An 18,273-nucleotide genomic window follows, 5' to 3' on the forward strand; every position below is an offset into this window, starting at 1 on the left:
CAGAACCCAAAGGGAGGAGGCTGGTTTCTCAGTTGTCCTTCTTCCTCGTCTTTCCTTCCTTGACCATCCACAGGGACAATACAATGGTGGCACTGCACTCATTAGAGGTGGGTGCAGAGATGTGGACTTAATTCCCCTCATATGTGGTTTCCTTTCCCTCCCAGGGGCAACAGCCTCATTCCCATAACATCTCCCAGTATGCCCTAAAAATAGGCCGCCAAAAGGCTTGTGGAAGAGCGCATGACAGCCGAAGGTAGGTCCATTATTGAAGACGAGTGAGATTTCTCTTCCTGTCAATGTTTGGGCTACAGTGATCAGACTCCATGTTGTTAAAGGATCCTAGATCAATACAGCCTTCCCCTCATCATTAATATGGAGAGAGATGAAAGAGAAGAAATCAATTCGAAATTAAAAAAAAAAAACATTTAAAGAATTATGTGCCAGTTATTTTTTCCTTCCAATCTGCTCTCTGGTGTTCAGTTGAGATTGGAATATAATAATGTAGCATTTGGGGAAGAAGATACAAGCCAATAAGCCTCCACTAGAGGCCAAGATGGAAACGATCTCCACGGCCACCATGTCTTTCCCCTTGGTGCTCAGATAGGTGGGGACAAAGGAGATCCAAACGCTGCAGAAGACCAGCATGCTGAAGGTGATCAGCTTGGCTTCATTGAAAGAATCAGGTAAAGTCCGTGCTAGGAAGGCCACCATGAAACTGATGGTGGCCAGAAGACCCATGTAGCCCAGTACAATATAGAACATGATTTCTGAGCCTTCATTGCACTGAATGATGATATAACTGATTTGGGAGTGCGTGTCAAACTCTAGGAAAGGGGGTGACATTGCCAACCACAGTGCACAGATGCCAGTTTGAATGAAACAACAGGGAATGATGACTGACATGGCCAGTCTCTTCCTCACCCATTTCCTCATCCTATTTCCTGGCTTGGTGGCCATGAAGGCAACCACTACAGTGACTGTTTTGGCCAAAATACAAGACACAGCTATGGTGAAGATGATGCCAAACAATGTTTGCCGTAGAAGGCAGGTCACTGTCCCAGGCAGGCCGATGAATAGGAAGGAACACAGAAAGCTGAGCAGCAGAGAGGTGAGCAGGACACAGGTGATGCTTCGATTGTTGGCTTTGACAATGGGTGTGTTCCAGTGTGTGCTAAAAATCCCCGCCACTATAACTGTGGCCACAAAACATAAAACAGCGAGAGAAGCCAAGCCTGCTCCCAAGATGTCCCGGTAGGACAAGTAGGCTCTGGATTTTGGAATGCATTGATCTCTTTTCTGGTTGGGATATTCGTCTTCTGGGCATTTCTCACATTGGTCTGCATCTGAAATTCATAATTCTTACTATCATTTATGAATGCACTGTTTTATATTGTGCCAGTCCAAAGATGCTGCTGAGAAGGGCTTTTCAGGGAAATTCTCTTAATTCCTCTTTGCTCAGTTCCTTCCGGGAATCCACAATTGCCATGAAGGAAGGAAATGGAGGGATCCTGACCAGGGTTAGGCACAGATGTCACCTGCTACTCTTGCAAGAGAAGTTCAGATTGGCTGTGGCAGTTAGCAGAACTCTGGAGAAACTTCAAAATTGGTCAAGTGCTTCAGGGTAATCACGGGAATCGCAGAGGAAGGAAAAAGGGGGTTGGGAGCATCCTGTCCCACCCGATCCTTACAAACCCCAGCCCCTGCTGGGTATAATGATTCCTTGACCAATTAGATACTATTGGATGCAGTGGTTAAACTGTCAGAATAGGATCAAGGAGATCCGGGTTCTAAAACTGCCAGAGAAGGTTGTTGACTGACTGTGGGTAAGTCACACTCTCTTGGCCTGATCTGTTTCATAGGGCAGTTGTGCTGGTGAGATCATGGAGAACAATGTCAGTTATTTTGGGTCTCCAATGGGGAGGAATTCAGGTGATGATATTTGTTATCAATCTGTTCTGAATTACAGCTCACTAGCAAAAAAAGATGGTTCTTGATGTTGCTCATTCTGCTATTGCTGCAGCTCTCTTGGCATGAGGAAGAAGTGCTTCTTCTCTATTCAAACTACTGTTAGATTTGACAAACGGATAGAGCTTCCAGGTTGTTATACTGAGCCCCAGTAAAGTATAAAACAAATACCCGGGCTGATGTTCCAATAGGGCTCATTAACTTCTTTTTCAAATAGAAATAACAGAAAAAATGGCTCTTTTAAGAGGCAATAAGAGGAACTGTAGTTAAGGAACTGAAGTTTGGGAAGGAAATTCCCCTCCCTGTACCAAGCCTGCTAATTGAGTTTATGCAAGGAAACCTTGTCTAATACCTGTTGAGAATACTTTGTCAATACTGCATGCATATTTGTTAAAGTAAGTTAGTATTAGAGGTGGGCACGATACCCCCCCAAATACCGATCAAGCCGATCGTGGATCTGGGCCTTCGCCGAACCCAGGTCACCGATTCTCTCTGATCAAGTCCCGTTTCCGATCCGGAATCAGGAATCGGGAACTGGGGAGGCCAAAGCAGGAGGGTGTGCCACTATTTCCAGCGATATAGGAATGGTGGTTGGTGGCAACGACCGCCAGGCCTGGGGGTCACGGGGAGGTGGTGATGAGCTGCCTCCTCTCAGGGGCTGGTGGGTCTGGCTGCTCGCCGCCGACACTCGCCATGTGCCCGAGGTGCCCACTGAGCTTGGCCCCAGAGCTAGGCAGCAGCCCTGGAACCAGAGAGAGAGACTAGAGCCCTAGCCCACCACCACTGCCCCAGACCTGACCAGGCAATAATGCATGTAGCTGAGCCCTCACCGAGGTGCCCACTGAGCTTGGCCACAGAGCTAGGCAGCAGCCCAGGAACCAGAGGGAAGAGATCCCTAATTCCGTATCCGCTGAAGCCCAGCACAAAGCTAAAGCTCTCTCTCTTTCTCTCTCCAAAAGCGGCAAGCAAGAGCTCTGTGTCCCACTCCACCTCAAACAGAAAGTGAAACTTAGCCATGGAGCACTTGGCTATTTAGAAGCCTGGGTCCCTATCTTCAATGCAGGAGGGCTGTGTTTGGAATCGGAATCACGGTCTGAAAATTGCCACAATTTTGGCGTTTGCGCCATTGGGACCGGGCTGATCAGTTCCGTCCACGGTTCCTGGTTCAGCGGTCGGGTAGGGTGCTTTATCAGTTCTTGATCAGATCGATCGGTTAACGTTCAGGATTGCAGTCTGCAGACAGTCTTGCGCCAGCCATCTGTTCCTGAGGGAATGGAGCCCCGTGGAAACAGAGCCTGGGGAATGCCAGAGCTGTTTGCCCTCCTTCTGTCGCCCTGGAAACATGAATGGAAGCCCAGCTTTCCTTGATCAGCAGGGCTTCCTTCCAACCACGGAGCAGCCAGAAAAGCGCGCACCCATCTCGTCCATTTGGGAGAAGAGAGGGGAGGGCGGGGGAAGGGGGTGTTCTTCTGTAGCCATGGGCACTCAAATCTCATCCCTGCAAAGCCTGAGAGGCAGCTCTTACGGCCAAACACAGCCCTCTTGCGTAGCAGACCCAGACTTTATAAATAGCCATGTGCTGCTCAACAAAGTTTCACTTTCCGCTTGCAGGTGGAGTGGCCCAGAGGCGAGCTCTCGCTTGCCACTTTTGGAGAGAGAAAATGCAAGAGAGAGAGAGAGGGAGCTTTAGCTTTGGGCTTCAGTGGATAGGGAATTAGGGAATAGGGAGCTATCACCTCTGGTACCAGGGCTGCTGCCTAGCTCTGGGGCCAAGCTCAGTGGGAACCACCTTGGCTGAGGGCTCACATTATTACACACTTTAGTGCCTGGTCACTTTGGTCTGGGGGAGTGTTGGTGGTGGTGGGCTAAGGCGGCCGCCGTCACTCTCCATTCCTTTAGCGCTGGAAACCGCGGGGCACGCTCCTGCGTCGGCCTTCCCGATTCCCGATTCCTGATTCTGCATTGGAAACGGAACTTGATCGGTGAAGTTCGGGTACTTGAGTTCAGCAGCGCCGCAAAATCATGATCTGCTAAAATGGGATTTTTTGTGGATCGTGCCCACCTCTACTTGGGAGCATCCTGTCCCACCCGATCCTTACAAACCCCAGCCCCTGCTGGGTATCATGATTCCTTGACCTATCAGATACTATTGGATGCAGTGGTTAAACTGTCAGAATAGGATCAAGGAGATCCAGGTTCTAAAACTGCCAAGGAGGGTTGTTGACTGACTGTGGGAAAGACACACTCTCTCGGCCCGAACGGCCTCATAGGGCAGTTGTGCTGGTGAGATCGTGGAGAACAATGTCAGTTATTTTGGGTCTCCAATGGGGAGGAAGTCAGGTGATGATATTTGTTATCAATCTGTTCTGAATTACAGCTCACTAGCAAAAACAGATGGTTCTTGATGTTGCTTATTCTGCTATTGCTGCAGCTCTCTTGGTATGAGGAAGAAGCGCCTCTTCTCTATTCAAACTACTGTTAAATATGGGAAACAGATGGAGCTTCCAGGTTGTTATACTGAGCCCCAGTAAAACATAAAACAAATACCCGGGCTGATGTTGCAGTAGGGCGCATTAACTTCTTTTTCAAATAGAAATAACAGAAAAAAATGGCTCTTTTAAGAGGCAATAAGAGGAATCTATAACTGTAGTTAAGGAACTGAAGTTTGGAAAGGAAATTCCCCTCCCTGTACCAAGCCTGCTAATTGAGTTTATGCAAGGTAACCTTGTTTAATACCTGTTGAGAATACTTTGTCAATACTGCATGCATATTTGTTAAAGTGAGTTAGTATTAGAGGTGGGCATGATCCCCCCCAAAATACCGATCAAGCCGATCGTGGATCCGGGCCTTCGCCGAACCCAGGTCACCGATTCTCTCCGATCAAGTCCCGTTTCTGATCCGGAATCAGGAATCGGGAACTGGGGAGGCCAAAGCAGGAGGGTGTGCCACTATTTCCAGCGATATAGGAATGGTGGTTGGTGGCAACGACTGCCAGGCCTGGGGGTCACGGGGAGGTGGTGATGAGCCGCCTCCCCTCAGGGGCTGGTGGGTCTGGCTGCTCGCCGCCGACACTCGCCATGTGCCCGAGGTGCCCACTGAGCTTGGCCCCAGAGCTAGGCAGCAGCCCTGGAACCAGAGAGAGAGACTAGAGCCCTAGCCCACCACCACTCCCCCAGACTTGACCAGGCAATAATGTATGTAGCTGAGCCCTCAGCTGAGGTGCCCACCGAGCTTGGTCCCAGAGCCAGGCAGCAGCCCAGGAACCAGAGGGAAGAGATCCCTAATTCCGTATCCGCTGAAGCCCAGCACAAAGCTAAAGCTCTCTCTCTTTCTCTCTCCAAAAGCGGCAAGCAAGAGCTCTGTGTCCCACTCCACCTCAAGCAGAAAGTGAAACTTAGCCACGGAGCACTTGGCTATTTAGAAGCCTGGGTCCCTATCTTCAATGCAGGAGGGCTGTGTTTGGCCATCAGAGCTGCCTCTCAGGGTTTGCAGGGATGAGATTCGAGTGCCCATGGCTACAGAAGAACACCCCCTCCCCTCCCTCCCCTCTCTTCTCCCAAATGGTGATGCGTTGCTGGTTGCTCTGTGGTTGGAAGGAAGTCCTGCTGATCAAGGAAAGTTGGGCTTCCATTCGCGTTTCCAGGGCGACAGAAGGAGGGCAAACACAGCTCAGGCATTCCCCGGGTTCTGTTTCCCTGGAATAGATTACTGGCGCCAGACTGTGTGCAATCTCCAACAGAAACCACTTGATCCAATCAAGCCACGAACGAGCGCCCCCCCCCCCCGACCGCTGGCTCAGTTGCCATGGATGGAAGCTATCAGCAAGGTCCCGATGGCGCAAACGCCATTACTGTTTTTTTTTTCAAATCGTGATTCCGATCGTGCCCATCTCTAGTTAGTATAACAGAAATATGAAGCCCCCGTTGGGAATTGCTATTGTGATGCTGCTTCACATTCCCTTGGAGCTGATCTCTTAGGCTGCACCCACCTTGGATGGACCTGGGATGGTTTCCAATACTTTTGTGCACATATCACTTTGTCTGGCCATCACTCTGACAGAAAATATATTTTAGTACGAGTAACAAAGCCCATTGTGGGGGGGGAAATACAATAGGTTCTAGAAAGGGTGGGGCAAGCGGGGCAGGCATTGCTACTTCCACCACGGTCTATCTAGCTCAGGTCTATCTGCAGGGTGACCAGTCCTCAAAATCCCAAGAGTAGCCATGGGCTCAACTATGTTAAGGAATGCTGTCCTTAGTGGACACATTGTTTAAACATTATAAAATTGGTGGGGAAAGGGGAAATTCTACATCAGGTGGAAGCAGGCCATGAGATTCTCACTGACTGTCCATTTTCCAGAAGGTAGAGATTGGCAAATCCATTGTACAGGAAAGCTCGAGTAACTGGAGTAGCAGCACATCTGAAACATTTGGAGCTTTTCTCTTGTAGCTTCATATCCTTTTACTTACCAATCTGGAGTGCAATTTTCCCTTCCGGGCAGTGAGCACAATCGTAGCAGCAAACTTGCTTCCCCTCTTGAACAATCCTGCTGTGCCCAGTGGGGCAGCTCTCAACACACGTACTGCGTGGGACAGTCTGAGAGAAAAGCAAAAGGAAGGGGTGGGAGATGGAAATGTGCTGCTTCTCCCTTCCAGCTATGATTCTTGATTCTAACCCCTTTGCCCAAGAACACACCAGAAATGACATGCTCCCCACTTGTATACATACATACGTAGATACAAAGATCTAGCAAAGTGATAAGAGAAACAAAAGGAGCTGTGTAAGCAGAGGGACAAGTGTTATGTCCTCCACGTGCATTTCTACTTCCCTCAACAGATATCCCTCATTGTGCATCTTCATGAGCTAGAAATGTTGTTATTCTTGCATCAGAATTCCTGTTCTGAGGAAATACCGGTTTGGAATCTTTTGAGACAAAAATTGCCTGCAAGCAAGAAAACTAGCACATCAGGGAAGAAGTTGTTGTGTAACTTGTTCTAGTTTTTCATTGCTAGAGAATTTTCACATTGAAACTGTGACTCTCCGTCTGTATAAGTACAGTGAAATCTCTCTCAACTCATCCCCATCTCTTCTTGTTAGTTTGTAGAGTCCAGGGCAAAAACTAAACAGAATAATATTGTCTCTGGATTCTTGCATACATTGGATCCATTATGGCTGCACTATGAAATTTGGCAAATGGAAATCTTCCAATAGATCCAGAAGCATTCAGTGTCCATCCCATGTTACTTTTTTATACATTATGGGAAAGGGTGCCATTCTGAAAAGTCAAGTGACATCGCACAAATCTTGTGCGAGAAAACGGGATCTTCTGCATTTCTTTCGTGACATTCTGGGTTGTTACGAGCAGCGGGGGGCCGTGTGGAAACAGCCCCAGTCTGACAATGGTGGCTGCTGTTTGATGGCTGCAGAATAGAGGAATTGGCTGCAGCTTCGAAGGACATATCCATGGCTTTGATTTGCAAGGATATAGGAGGTAACTAAATGCTTCTCCTCTATTCTAAAGAAGTATCATAACATTGAAAAAACATCATCCATACCTGCTGAAATTTGTGATTCCATATCAGCAAACTTCGATTAATAGTGAACTCTTCACCTGCAGTTGTCTTAGATTCCATCGAACCAATTTGGATTTTTTGAAAAGATTGATTCGAGAATGTGACCAAGTTCACAATATCATAGCCAGCAGCCAGGTCCCCATCTTCATCAAAAAAGATTTCATCTCCAGCAGAATTGTTAAAGCGAACTTTTCTCAAAAATGAACAAAGCTAGGTAGGTAAAGAAGCAGTTCACGTATTTAAAAAAGGTAGCGGTAAATAAATGAATATACCTTTCTGAAATTTGTTAACATGGAACTACTTGTTCTGCGATATTGATTTGCAATTGTATTAATATGACTAAATATGAATTAACCTGGTTTTTGAAATTTGATCGAAATGCTAAACTGAAAAATGAAGCATTTTTTGAGAAAAGAAATGATTACTATTATACTTAATACTGTATATAAATTCTATTATACTTAAGGGTGCACTGAATTTTCAGAGGGAGCCAACTCATAGATCTGACATCAGATTAGGAGCCAGATTTAAGATGGCAGTGCTGGTGGGAACATGGGTAGCTGCTCGTGCCATTTGAGTTGTTTTAATTTGCTCTCTCTCCCTTTTATCACCTTACTGAGTGTTTGCCACATAATACAGGGAAGATTTTATTATTCTATTGCGGTATACTTTACCAGCTGCTTTGCAGTCTACCAAACCTCAGATGCTGAGTGAATTATTCCAGCACTTACTATTGATACCTTGACGCCGCTGTGACGAATTTAGCATTCGGATTGCTCTCTCATGTTCTCATGCATGATATGAGCCATCACAGATATATGCTATCTATGTAAGGGGAGGGGAAGAGAGGGAAAGGCTCTTTGCTACTGGGGGGAGATTAAGGACAAGGACAAAGGCTATGCAAGAGGGGTAACTCTGGGATAAATTCACCAATTTTTATGGGGTCCCTTCCCCAAGGTTGTAGACAAGGCTGGTGATCTTAAGCAAAAGGAATATTTTTTTTAATTAACTGATGAAAATACACACACACAAGAAGCAATGCACAAGCACACAGGCTCCTAAGAAAAGCTGCGGTGGAAGTGGGATAGAGTTGATGGATTTCAGGGCAATGATTACGTATCCAAGGAGAGGGAGTCCATGGAGGAAGAAAGTTCCATTCTTTCTCTCCTGCTGCCTCAAAAATGGGCAGTTTGTTAATGGATCTTCCCAGAGCTGAGTTGATGAATTTAGATATGAAATGCATTTTCCCAGATACAAATAAAAACTTATTAGTGTTGATTGATTGCTCTTCGATTGCAGGCCGGCGATCTAATCATAGAAGGAGGATAATGGAATGTGCTCAGGGGGAGACTTGGCGAGGCCCTCTATTCATTTATTTATTATTTATTTATTTTATTCAATTTATATCCCGCTGTCCCCACAGATGAGCTCAGGGTGGCTAACAACATTAAAAAGTACTTTAAAATCGGGACTTGTGGTTTGGGATTCATGAATGTCTAATGCAGCTCGGGGAGCTGAGCTGTCCGTGTCGCTGTTTGTAAGGGCTGGAGGGGCGCAAATTGCCCGTAGCCCCCTGTTCTCAGGCGGAGAACAGGCAAATATGCTCAAGACCTTGAAGGCGCGTTGATCTTGGGTGTGAGGGGGGTTCTACGCAACGAGCCCCCATCCACTCTTGAGGTCCCACCCGAAGAAAGGTTGTCAAGATCTCTTCAGCGGCTCTGGAGTCAATTTTTTTTGGCATAAGACCTACATGCCCAAGCTTCAGCAAACTAAGAAGGGAACCTGAATCGATTGGATAATCGAAGCAGCGATTACAACCCAAGAGATGCATCTAAGAAGGTAAAGATTGCTATCTCTCAATACGGGACAGATTACAATAAGAAATAAAGTGACAAAGAGAATTAGAAAACTGCAAAAGACTTGATATATAATTGAGAAAATTCCGGCAAATAAATTACTAAAAAGTGACATTGTAAAGAAAAGTTAGCGCGGAAAAACGATTATTGTTTACATACCTGTGGCTAAGAAGAGATAGCGGACTGTGAGAAAGTTTTAACATCGCGAGAACTGCTGTGAAACGGAGAGGAACAGGAAGTGCGTCAGAACCATAAAAAGTCTGGCAAGAACAACGGAAGTGGAATATCGCCATTTTGAAGCAGGGCAAAGCTGCAGCTTCAAGGAAAACGGAAGTAGGCCATCTTTGATAAGGGTAAGGGTGGCTGCCTCAAACAAAAACCATAGAGAAAAGACATCCGAAGTTTTGCATTTCGTAAATATTAGCTTTCAGAAAAACAACCTAAATTTTGACTTTTAAAAATAAAAGAAAATAATAAAGTAGCGCCATGGAGTTAAGGAAAAGAGCAGACTCATGGGAGCAAAGTAGAGCTAGCCCCACGATGTCGAAGAAGGAATGGCAAACGGCGCTGAAAAATTTAGACAAAAAAGTTTCGGAAGGAAACAAAGAGCTTAAAGATATGATGCAAGAGATGGCAAAAAATTTGAAAGACTTTAAAGAGGCACTTAAATCGGAGATGGCAGAACTAGCTAAGAATATGGATCAAGTTCAAAAAGTCACACAGCAGAGAGTTAACGCAGTAGAAAATGCAGCTGACACCTTGGCAGATGTGCAGAGAATGGAGTTGAGAGGCATGAAGGGAAGAATGGCCGTAGCTGAATGTAAACAAATGGAAAGACAAGTTAGATTTCGTGGAATCCCGAAAGTTTTGGAAAAAACACCCCAAGAACAGATTACTGAAATTTTGGCGGGATACCTGGGAAAAGAAGAAGAGGAGATTGCAGCGCTTCTGGACGTGGCATACAGAATTCATTCAAAATTTGCAGCTCAAAAGAAGTTACCAAGCGATATGATTGTGCAATTTACAACTAGAAATACAAGAGAGCCGATTGTGAGTAAACAATTTCAGGATCCATTAGAAGTTGATGGGAAGGTGGTGAGAATCATGAAAGAACTGCCCAGATCGGTGTTGTTGGAGAGGAAAAAGTATAGAGAGTTGGTACAGATGTTAAAAGATTTGAAAATTAGATACAGATGGGAAATACCTGAAGGTCTGGCTTTCGAATTTGGTGGAGTAAGGAGAAGCATCAGATCTGGCCAGGAGATGGAAAAGTTCATTAAGGACAATGAAAAAGACTTACCCAATAGAGCTAAAATTTGATCATGGAGTGTAAAATTATATCTTGGAATGTAAATGGACTAAATTCACCTTTTAAATGTAAGACTATTTTCCACTGGCTTTTAAAACAAAAATGTAATATAGTGTGTTTGCAAGAGACACATATTAAAAAGCAGGATGTAAAATATTTGAAACTTGCAAAACTTGGAAATGAATTTGCAGCAGCTTCCAAAAAGAAGAAGAGAGGAGTTGTATTGTATATAAAGGAGGAGCTGCAGCCAAAATTAGTTTTAAGCGATACAGAAGCCAGATATATAGCAGTGGAAATAATCTGGAATTCTAAGAAGATTTTGGTGATTGGAATTTATGAGCCTAATGGGGCAAAAGAAAACTTTTTCAAGGACTTACAGAAACAATTAGATGAACTGACCTATGATCAAATCATTTTGACAGGTGACTTCAATGGAGTTACAAACTTGGAAGAGGACAAGAAATCTAAAAGTGCACAGAAGAAGAGAGGACTTTTGCCAAAATCGTTTTTTGCGATTAAGGAACAAGAAAGTCTGGAAGATATATGGAGGAGACAAAATCCTAAAAATAGACAATATACATTTTACTCTGCAAGACATTTTACACTATCAAGAACTGACATGATCTGGGCCTCCAAAGAATTTGTGGTATGGACTAGAGATGTGGAGATAATGCCGAAGGTAGGCTCAGACCATAACCCAATTATGTGGAGATTTGGGGAAAATACTAAAAGAAGAGGATGGAGGATAAATGAAGACTTGCTGCAGACGGAAGAAAACATTGCGTTATTACGAAGAGAAACCAAATTCTTTATACAGTACAATTTGAACAAGGATGTACCAACTTATAAGGTATGGGATACATATATAGCTGTGATTAGAGGAATACTAATGGATCTGAATGCAAGAGCTAGGAGGAGAAGGGAAGAAAAGAGACTTGAAATTATGGAGAAAATTAAGGCCAAAGAGATACAACTCAAAAAAAGACCAGGAAAAAAGAAAATATATCAGGACATGAAAATCCTGCAGGAACAATTGACGGCAATGGATAACAGAGAATTGGAGTGGAATTTTAAAAAAATGAAACAGAAGTCGTTTGAAGGTGCAAATAAACCTGGGAAATATCTAGCGTGGCAATTAAAAAAAAAAAAAGGGAGAAAAAAACCATAACTAAGATTCGAGAAGAAGACAAAACATTGACGGATCAATCAGCCATTAGCAGAGCTTTTTTAAAATTTTATGCAAAACTGTATCAAAAAAAGGAGGTGAATAGAGATTCAATAGCGGAATATTTGGAGAAAGTGAAGCTTCCAGTAATTTCAGAGGAACGGAAAGAGAAGTTAAATAGGGAGGTGACAGAGGAAGAAATAAAAGAAGCTATACAATCAACAAAATTAGGGAAAGCGCCGGGACCGGATGGAATAATAGCAAAGTTTTATAGAATGATGGCCAATGATCTGACACCGTTTCTAAGGGAGGTAATTAATGGAATATTACAAGGCCAAAAGATTCCTGATTCATGGAACGAAGCTAATATATCATTGATCCCGATAGATGGACAGGATTTGACTAATATTAAGAACTAAATATTTTAGAAAATTATGGCGGAAAGCTTAAAGGGATGGATGTCGGAATTTATTGCAAAAGAACAAGCTGGATTCCTACCTAATAGACAAATTAAGGACAATTTAAGGACAGTAATAAACGCTATTGAATACTACGACAAGCACTGTGATAGGGAAGTTGGTTTCTTTTTTGTGGATGCGGAAAAAGCTTTTGACAATTTGAACTGGGACTTTATGATTGCCACTATGGAAAAGCTGCAAATGGGAGAAAAGTTCATACAAGCAGTTAAAGGAATTTATAGAGACCAGTGTGCAGCGATTGTAGTTAATGATGATGTGACTAAAAAATTGAAAATAAGTAAAGGTACAAGACATGGCTGCCCATTGTCTCCATTGTTGTTTATTTTGATTTTGGAAATTTTGCTGATTCACATTTGAGAGGACGACACAATTCGTGGCATAAAAATAAAGGAATTTTCCTACAAAGTCAGGGCATTTGCGGATGATGTAATGTTGATAGTGGAAGATCCAATAGACAACATGCCAAAAATAATGGATAAAATAAAGGAATTCAGTGATTTGGCGGGATTGTATGTGAATAAAAAGAAGTTGAAGATACTGTGCAAGAATATGACGAAGCAAAAACAGCAAGAATTAATGGAGACAACAGACTGCGAGGTAACTAATAAAGTGAAATATTTAGGAATTGAGCTGACTGCGAAAAATATAGACTTATTTAAGAATAACTATGAGAAACTGTGGCAACAAATAGAAAGAGATTTGCTAAAATGGAATAAATTAAATGTGTCATGGTTGGGAAGAATAGCAGCAGTGAAGATGAATGTGTTACCACGAGTGATGTTTTTGCTGCAAACAATTCCAATTATCCGAGACTTCAAACAATTTGACAAATGGCAAAGAAAAATTTCAGACTTCGTCTGGGCAGGCAGGAAACCCCGAGTGAAAATGAAAGTATTACAAGATTCGAAAGAAAGAGGGGGACTGCAACTGCCAAACATAAGATTATATTACGAAGCAATTTGTCTGGCCTGGTTAAAAGATTGGATAACGTTAAAAGACCGTAAATTGCTGGCCTTGGAGAGACACAAAAAATTGTTTGGATGGCATGCCTACTTGTGGTACGATAAAGTTAAAGCGGACTCTATGTTTTTGCATCACTATATTAGAAGAAGCCTTTTCACAATCTGGAAGAAATACAAGACTTACATGGAAAGTGGTATCCCGTCGTGGGTGGTACCATACGAAGTAATAGATCCGAGAGCTGTTTATAATGAACAACAATGTTTAACTTATAAAGAGATAACGTCGATGGAACATAGAATATTAAAAATAAAGACACAAGAAGAGTTATCTTCTCAATATGGATGGTTTCAATATAGGCAAATCAGGGATCTTTACAACTCGGACTGTTTAAGTGGAGGAATAAGACTGAAAAACTCGGAGTTAGAAGAAGTGATTTTACAAGAAGGTAAAAAAGACATTTTGAAAATATATAAAATACTTTTAAAATGGTATACGGAAGACGAGACAGTCCAAGTCCAGATGTGAAATGGGCAATAAATTTTCATAAAGAAATAACAATGGAATCATGGGAATATCTGTGGAAAAATACTTTGAAGACTTCAACTTGTACCAATATTAAAGAGAATATTTATAAAATGATGTATAGGTGGTATTTAACACCTAAGAAGATTGCGCTTGGAAATGCAAATATGTCAGATAAATGGTGGAAATGTAAAAAACACGAAGGATCGTTGTATCATATGTGGACTTGTGAGGTAGCTAAGCAATACTGGGGAGATATAATTAAAATAATTAATGAGGTGTTGCAAACCCAAATAAATAAGAACCCAGAATTGCTGCTACTGAACTTGGGAATGGAAGATGTTCCAAAGCAGCATAGAACATTGCTATTTTCATGATTACAGCAGCAAGACTTTTGTACGCGCAGAAATGGAAAGAAACTATAGAAGATTGGATTTACAAATTGTTGTACATGGCAGAAATGGACAAAATGACAAGAAAATTGAAAGATCTTGATCCAGGAGAATACATTGCAGACTGGGAGAAGTTGAAACAATATCTAGAAAAAAATGGGATGTGAAAGGAGAACTGTGGCAGTTTGAGAATTATTAATACGTGACTTTATAAAGGGGAGAGAGAAGTAACTTTACCATTAATGGGGAAATTTAGTTATTAACTAATCTAAGCAAATATTTGGAATAAAAATTGTATTAAAATAGTTTAAACAGTGAAATGTAGATTGATATATTAGAAAATTGGAGATATAGAAGAATTTGAATATGCTTAGAATAAGTGATACAATATATATAAGATTTAGAAAAATTATAGTTAAGAGTAATTTAAATAATAAGGGGTTAGGGGTTGGAAAGCTGTTGGAAGTCAATAAGGAGGGGGGAAAGGGTGGGGGCTGATATAACTTAGATAAGATGGGAAATTTGTGTATTTAATAATCCTTTATGTACTCATCAATACAATTCTTTTTTTTTTAAAACAAAGTACATTAAAATCACAAAAACAGAAAACCAATAATAATTTTTTAAAAATCATTGAAATAGTCCAGGAGCAGGCTATTTAAACAAATATTGAGAGTCCGTATATGGGCATAGCAGATGGCCGAGGGCAGCCCCAGAAGAAGTGGTTGTCTTAGATGAAAGAAGGAGGATACCCGCTGGCACTCAGCCAAAGGCCCGCAAGAACATCTCCGTTTTACATGTCCCGTGAAATTGTAACAGGTCCCGCAGGGCCCCGGATCTCCAGCAGGAGAGCATTCCACCAGGTCTGGGCCAGGGCAGAAAAAGCCCTGGCCCTGGTTGAGGCCAGATGGATGTCCTTTGGGCCAGGAACCACCAGAAATTGCTTTTCTGCAGAGCACAACACTCTGCAGGGGACGTAGTGGGAGAGGCGGTCCCACAGGTATGCAGGTCCCAGTACATGAAGGGCCATGAAGGGTTGATTTTAGTACTGTTGTTTCTTGTTTTTATCGATTTTAACTGTTCACCACCCAGAGCCCCTTGGGATGGGTGGTATACAAATTAAAATAGAAATATAAATAAATAAATAAACACCAAGGTTAACACCTTGAACCAGATCTGGAACTTCACTGGGAGCCAGTGCAGCTGGCACAGCACAGGATGAATGTGTGCTCGGATTGGCGTTCCAGTCAGGATGCATGCCGCTCATTCTGGACCAGCTGTAACTTCTGAGTCAGGCCCAAAAAGCAGCCCAGCTTAGTCTAGCTTGGAGGTGACCGTTGCACGGATTACTGTGGCCAGGTCCCAGGGCGAAAGATAGGGCACCAGTTGCCTGGCCTGTCGAAGATGAAAAAAGGCAGACCTGGCAATGGTCGTGTGACCTGAGCCTCCAGCGCCCGTTGCTGGGAGGATAGTCAATCAATCACCAGCATTTAAATGTGTCAGACTATTCTGACCTGAGGGCCAAGCTACACATGACGAATGACACTTGAACTGCAAGTGGATTGAGTGGAGGGCAAGTGAACAGGGAGAAATACACTTGCTGTTCAAGTGTCATTCGTCATGTGTAGCTTGGCCCTCAATTTCACGGGTAGGTTTCTGCATTGCTCTGCCCAGCCAGCTTGGAATAGCACAGGCTTCTATCAAATATGGTGGAGGCCTGGGCCGACTACTTACACCATGTGTGAGGAACAGTTAGTCAGCTCTTTTCTCTGACACATTATTGTGGCCACCTTTGCTTCTTCAATGCACATGGAACAGTTTTATTACAGAGTCTGAATCTATAAAATGACGTTTGTGTTCTTGCAAACAAAGCAGTTCATAATATATAATATAATAACAACTGGTCTTATATAAAGCTTTTCCTGACAGATTAATATAATCTGGCATTGTTATTAGTATCCCCTCAATACAGCTGGGGAGTTGAGGCTCAGAGGAGTGGGTTACCCAAGGCCCCCTGCACTAGGATTCAAAACAGCAGAGAGCTGATTCACAGTACAACTACTTAACCACTTTGCTATAGCAACTCTCATAATGGATGAAAACTGTGACTGACCTGCCATGGCTGAGCATAGAGAAGACCTCCTTTCCCCATCACTCTGTGCTCAGTTCTTGATGAATGAATGGCATGGAGTGCATGTGCCACAGCATGGACAGCATTGTAGATGCCATAGCTGTGACCAGACATTCCCATTTCAAACATGGATGTTGTTAGGCCCCCCCTCCCCCATTTTGAGAGGTGTGCATTTATATCTGGAAGAATTGTGCCTGCCACAGATGGATTGATGAACATATGGACAGACGGCCATATGGACTGAGGGATGGTTCCTTACACTATGATAGATTCCTCTTCATGGCTTTTGTGAACAGAATCCACTGAAAATAAAGGAAAATTGGCTGAGACAATATGGAAGATCTAATTTTTGATGTTAGACTTATGACCTTTGTTTCACCCTTGGAAATCATCGTTTGATGAGGTAGTTAGCAAGTACTGAACATGAAATAGCCCTTTGCACTCAGAGTCTTCTCTCCTGTGTATTCTCATTTCTCAATTACATGAGAATGGTTTTAAAACTTTGTGCAGATCTTTTATACAATAAAGAGTTACTTACCACCCTACTAAGTCATACTTGGGTGGTGCTGTAAAGTTGAGTAAAAAAATTTTAGGGAATACAGTGGATACACATCCTCCAATGATAATTACTTAACCACAACTACTTAACCACTTTGCTACAGCGACTCTCATAGTGGATGAACTGTGACAAGAAGAACTGGGACTGACCTGCCATGGCTGAGCATGGAGAAGACCTCCTTTCCCCATCACTCTCTGCTGAGTTCTCGATGAATACATGGAATGGAGTGCATGTGCCACAGCATAGACAGCATTGTAGATGCCATAGCTGTGACCAGACATTCCCATTTCAAACACAGTTCCAGGGACGCTGTCAAGCTTCTCCTCCCCTGTGCAGTTTTTGTTTCGGGACGCATCAATGCTATACAGTGGTAGTGAACAGCGAAATACGTACATCCAAAACTGCTGAATGAAATAAATCTCTGATTGGTATGGATTCAGGGTCTCAAGGAAAGCCTGAAATCCTGGCACCTTATTAGTGTGCAGTGTAAAGGACAAACTACCATTGAGGGATTTGGGTGTGAATTTACGCCCAAACAAAATATATGTGACATCCCATTGAGCTGTTGCGATCCAAACTCGCTCTATTGGCAGCTGATGAAGAATTTCACAATGTTCTAGAATTGTTCGTAAACCTTCCATAGACTGATCATTCCCATAAGCAAGAATGACGTTGAGTTTGCTAAACCAGATTTTTTGAGCTATCCTCGCCAAGATGTTAGCATGATTTATAATTTCCATGTAAGTTATTGCTGGTGGAATCATTTCTTTCAAAGCAATGCAAATATTACTCCGGAACAACTTTGGCATCAAGCTTTGAAGGAACGTTTCTCCACTGTCGTCATCTGATGTGAGGAGGCCAATCCAGTTCCATCCAAAATGCTTCAGGAGATGAACAATCCCAACACATTGAGATGTTTCAGATGGAATCATCCGGAATAAATAAGGGAACTGAGTTTTAGCATTCATTGTTGTATGAAAGGAACCATAAGTGACCTAAGATGGTAGATCATGACTTTATGAGACATGACAAATCTCTTCATTTAATTTTTAAAATATCATTCTTCATCCAAATACATACAAACATATATAAGTCATTTATTCTGTTTGGTTATCTAGGAAATATTATAGTTTGTAAGAATCATAATCTGAAATTTCTAATCAGGCTATCAAGGGAGGGCCGTGGAGAACCCCACTTGTTTATGGCTCCTTCAGGGCTTGAGCAAAGAATGGCCGTGGATAACATGGACCTCGGGAAGGGCCGTATTATCCCAACAGTCATGAGTTGACCTCAGGATGCTGAACAGTGGACTAAACTTAGAGATCTGAGAAAGACAATTTCCTCTAGAGGATTTCTGTA

At 42.9% G+C, this 18,273-nt stretch overlaps 1 protein-coding gene across 1 annotated transcript; it reads right to left on the minus strand.

Moving 5' to 3' along the window:
- Nucleotides 1-444: 444 nt before the first annotated feature.
- Nucleotides 445-7,598, minus strand: LOC129327938 (vomeronasal type-2 receptor 26-like). The gene is made up of 3 exons (XM_054976686.1): nt 7,521-7,598; nt 6,435-6,561; nt 445-1,343 (listed from the first exon to the last, which is right to left on the minus strand). The coding sequence occupies exons 1-3, from the start codon at nt 7,596-7,598 to the stop codon at nt 445-447; spliced, it is 1,104 nt and encodes a 367-aa protein (XP_054832661.1).
- Nucleotides 7,599-18,273: the final 10,675 nt, after the last annotated feature.

The sequence above is a fragment of the Eublepharis macularius genome, chromosome 4 (genome assembly GCF_028583425.1).
Source record: "Eublepharis macularius isolate TG4126 chromosome 4, MPM_Emac_v1.0, whole genome shotgun sequence".
NCBI classification, from domain to species: Eukaryota; Metazoa; Chordata; class Lepidosauria; order Squamata; family Eublepharidae; genus Eublepharis; species Eublepharis macularius.

What these genes read in the sequence shown, in the direction of transcription:
- LOC129327938 (XM_054976686.1), bottom strand. Translation starts at nt 7,598, where the DNA reads ATGGAATCTAAGACAACTGCAGGTGAAGAGTTCACTATTAATCGAAGT. An exon ending in GGAATCACAAATTTCAGCAG is followed by an intron (nt 6,562 to 7,520) that starts GTATGGATGATG and finishes CTTTTCTCTCAG; the next exon opens with ACTGTCCCACGCAGTACGTG. An exon ending in GAAAATTGCACTCCAGATTG is followed by an intron (nt 1,344 to 6,434) that starts GTAAGTAAAAGG and finishes TATGAATTTCAG; the next exon opens with ATGCAGACCAATGTGAGAAA.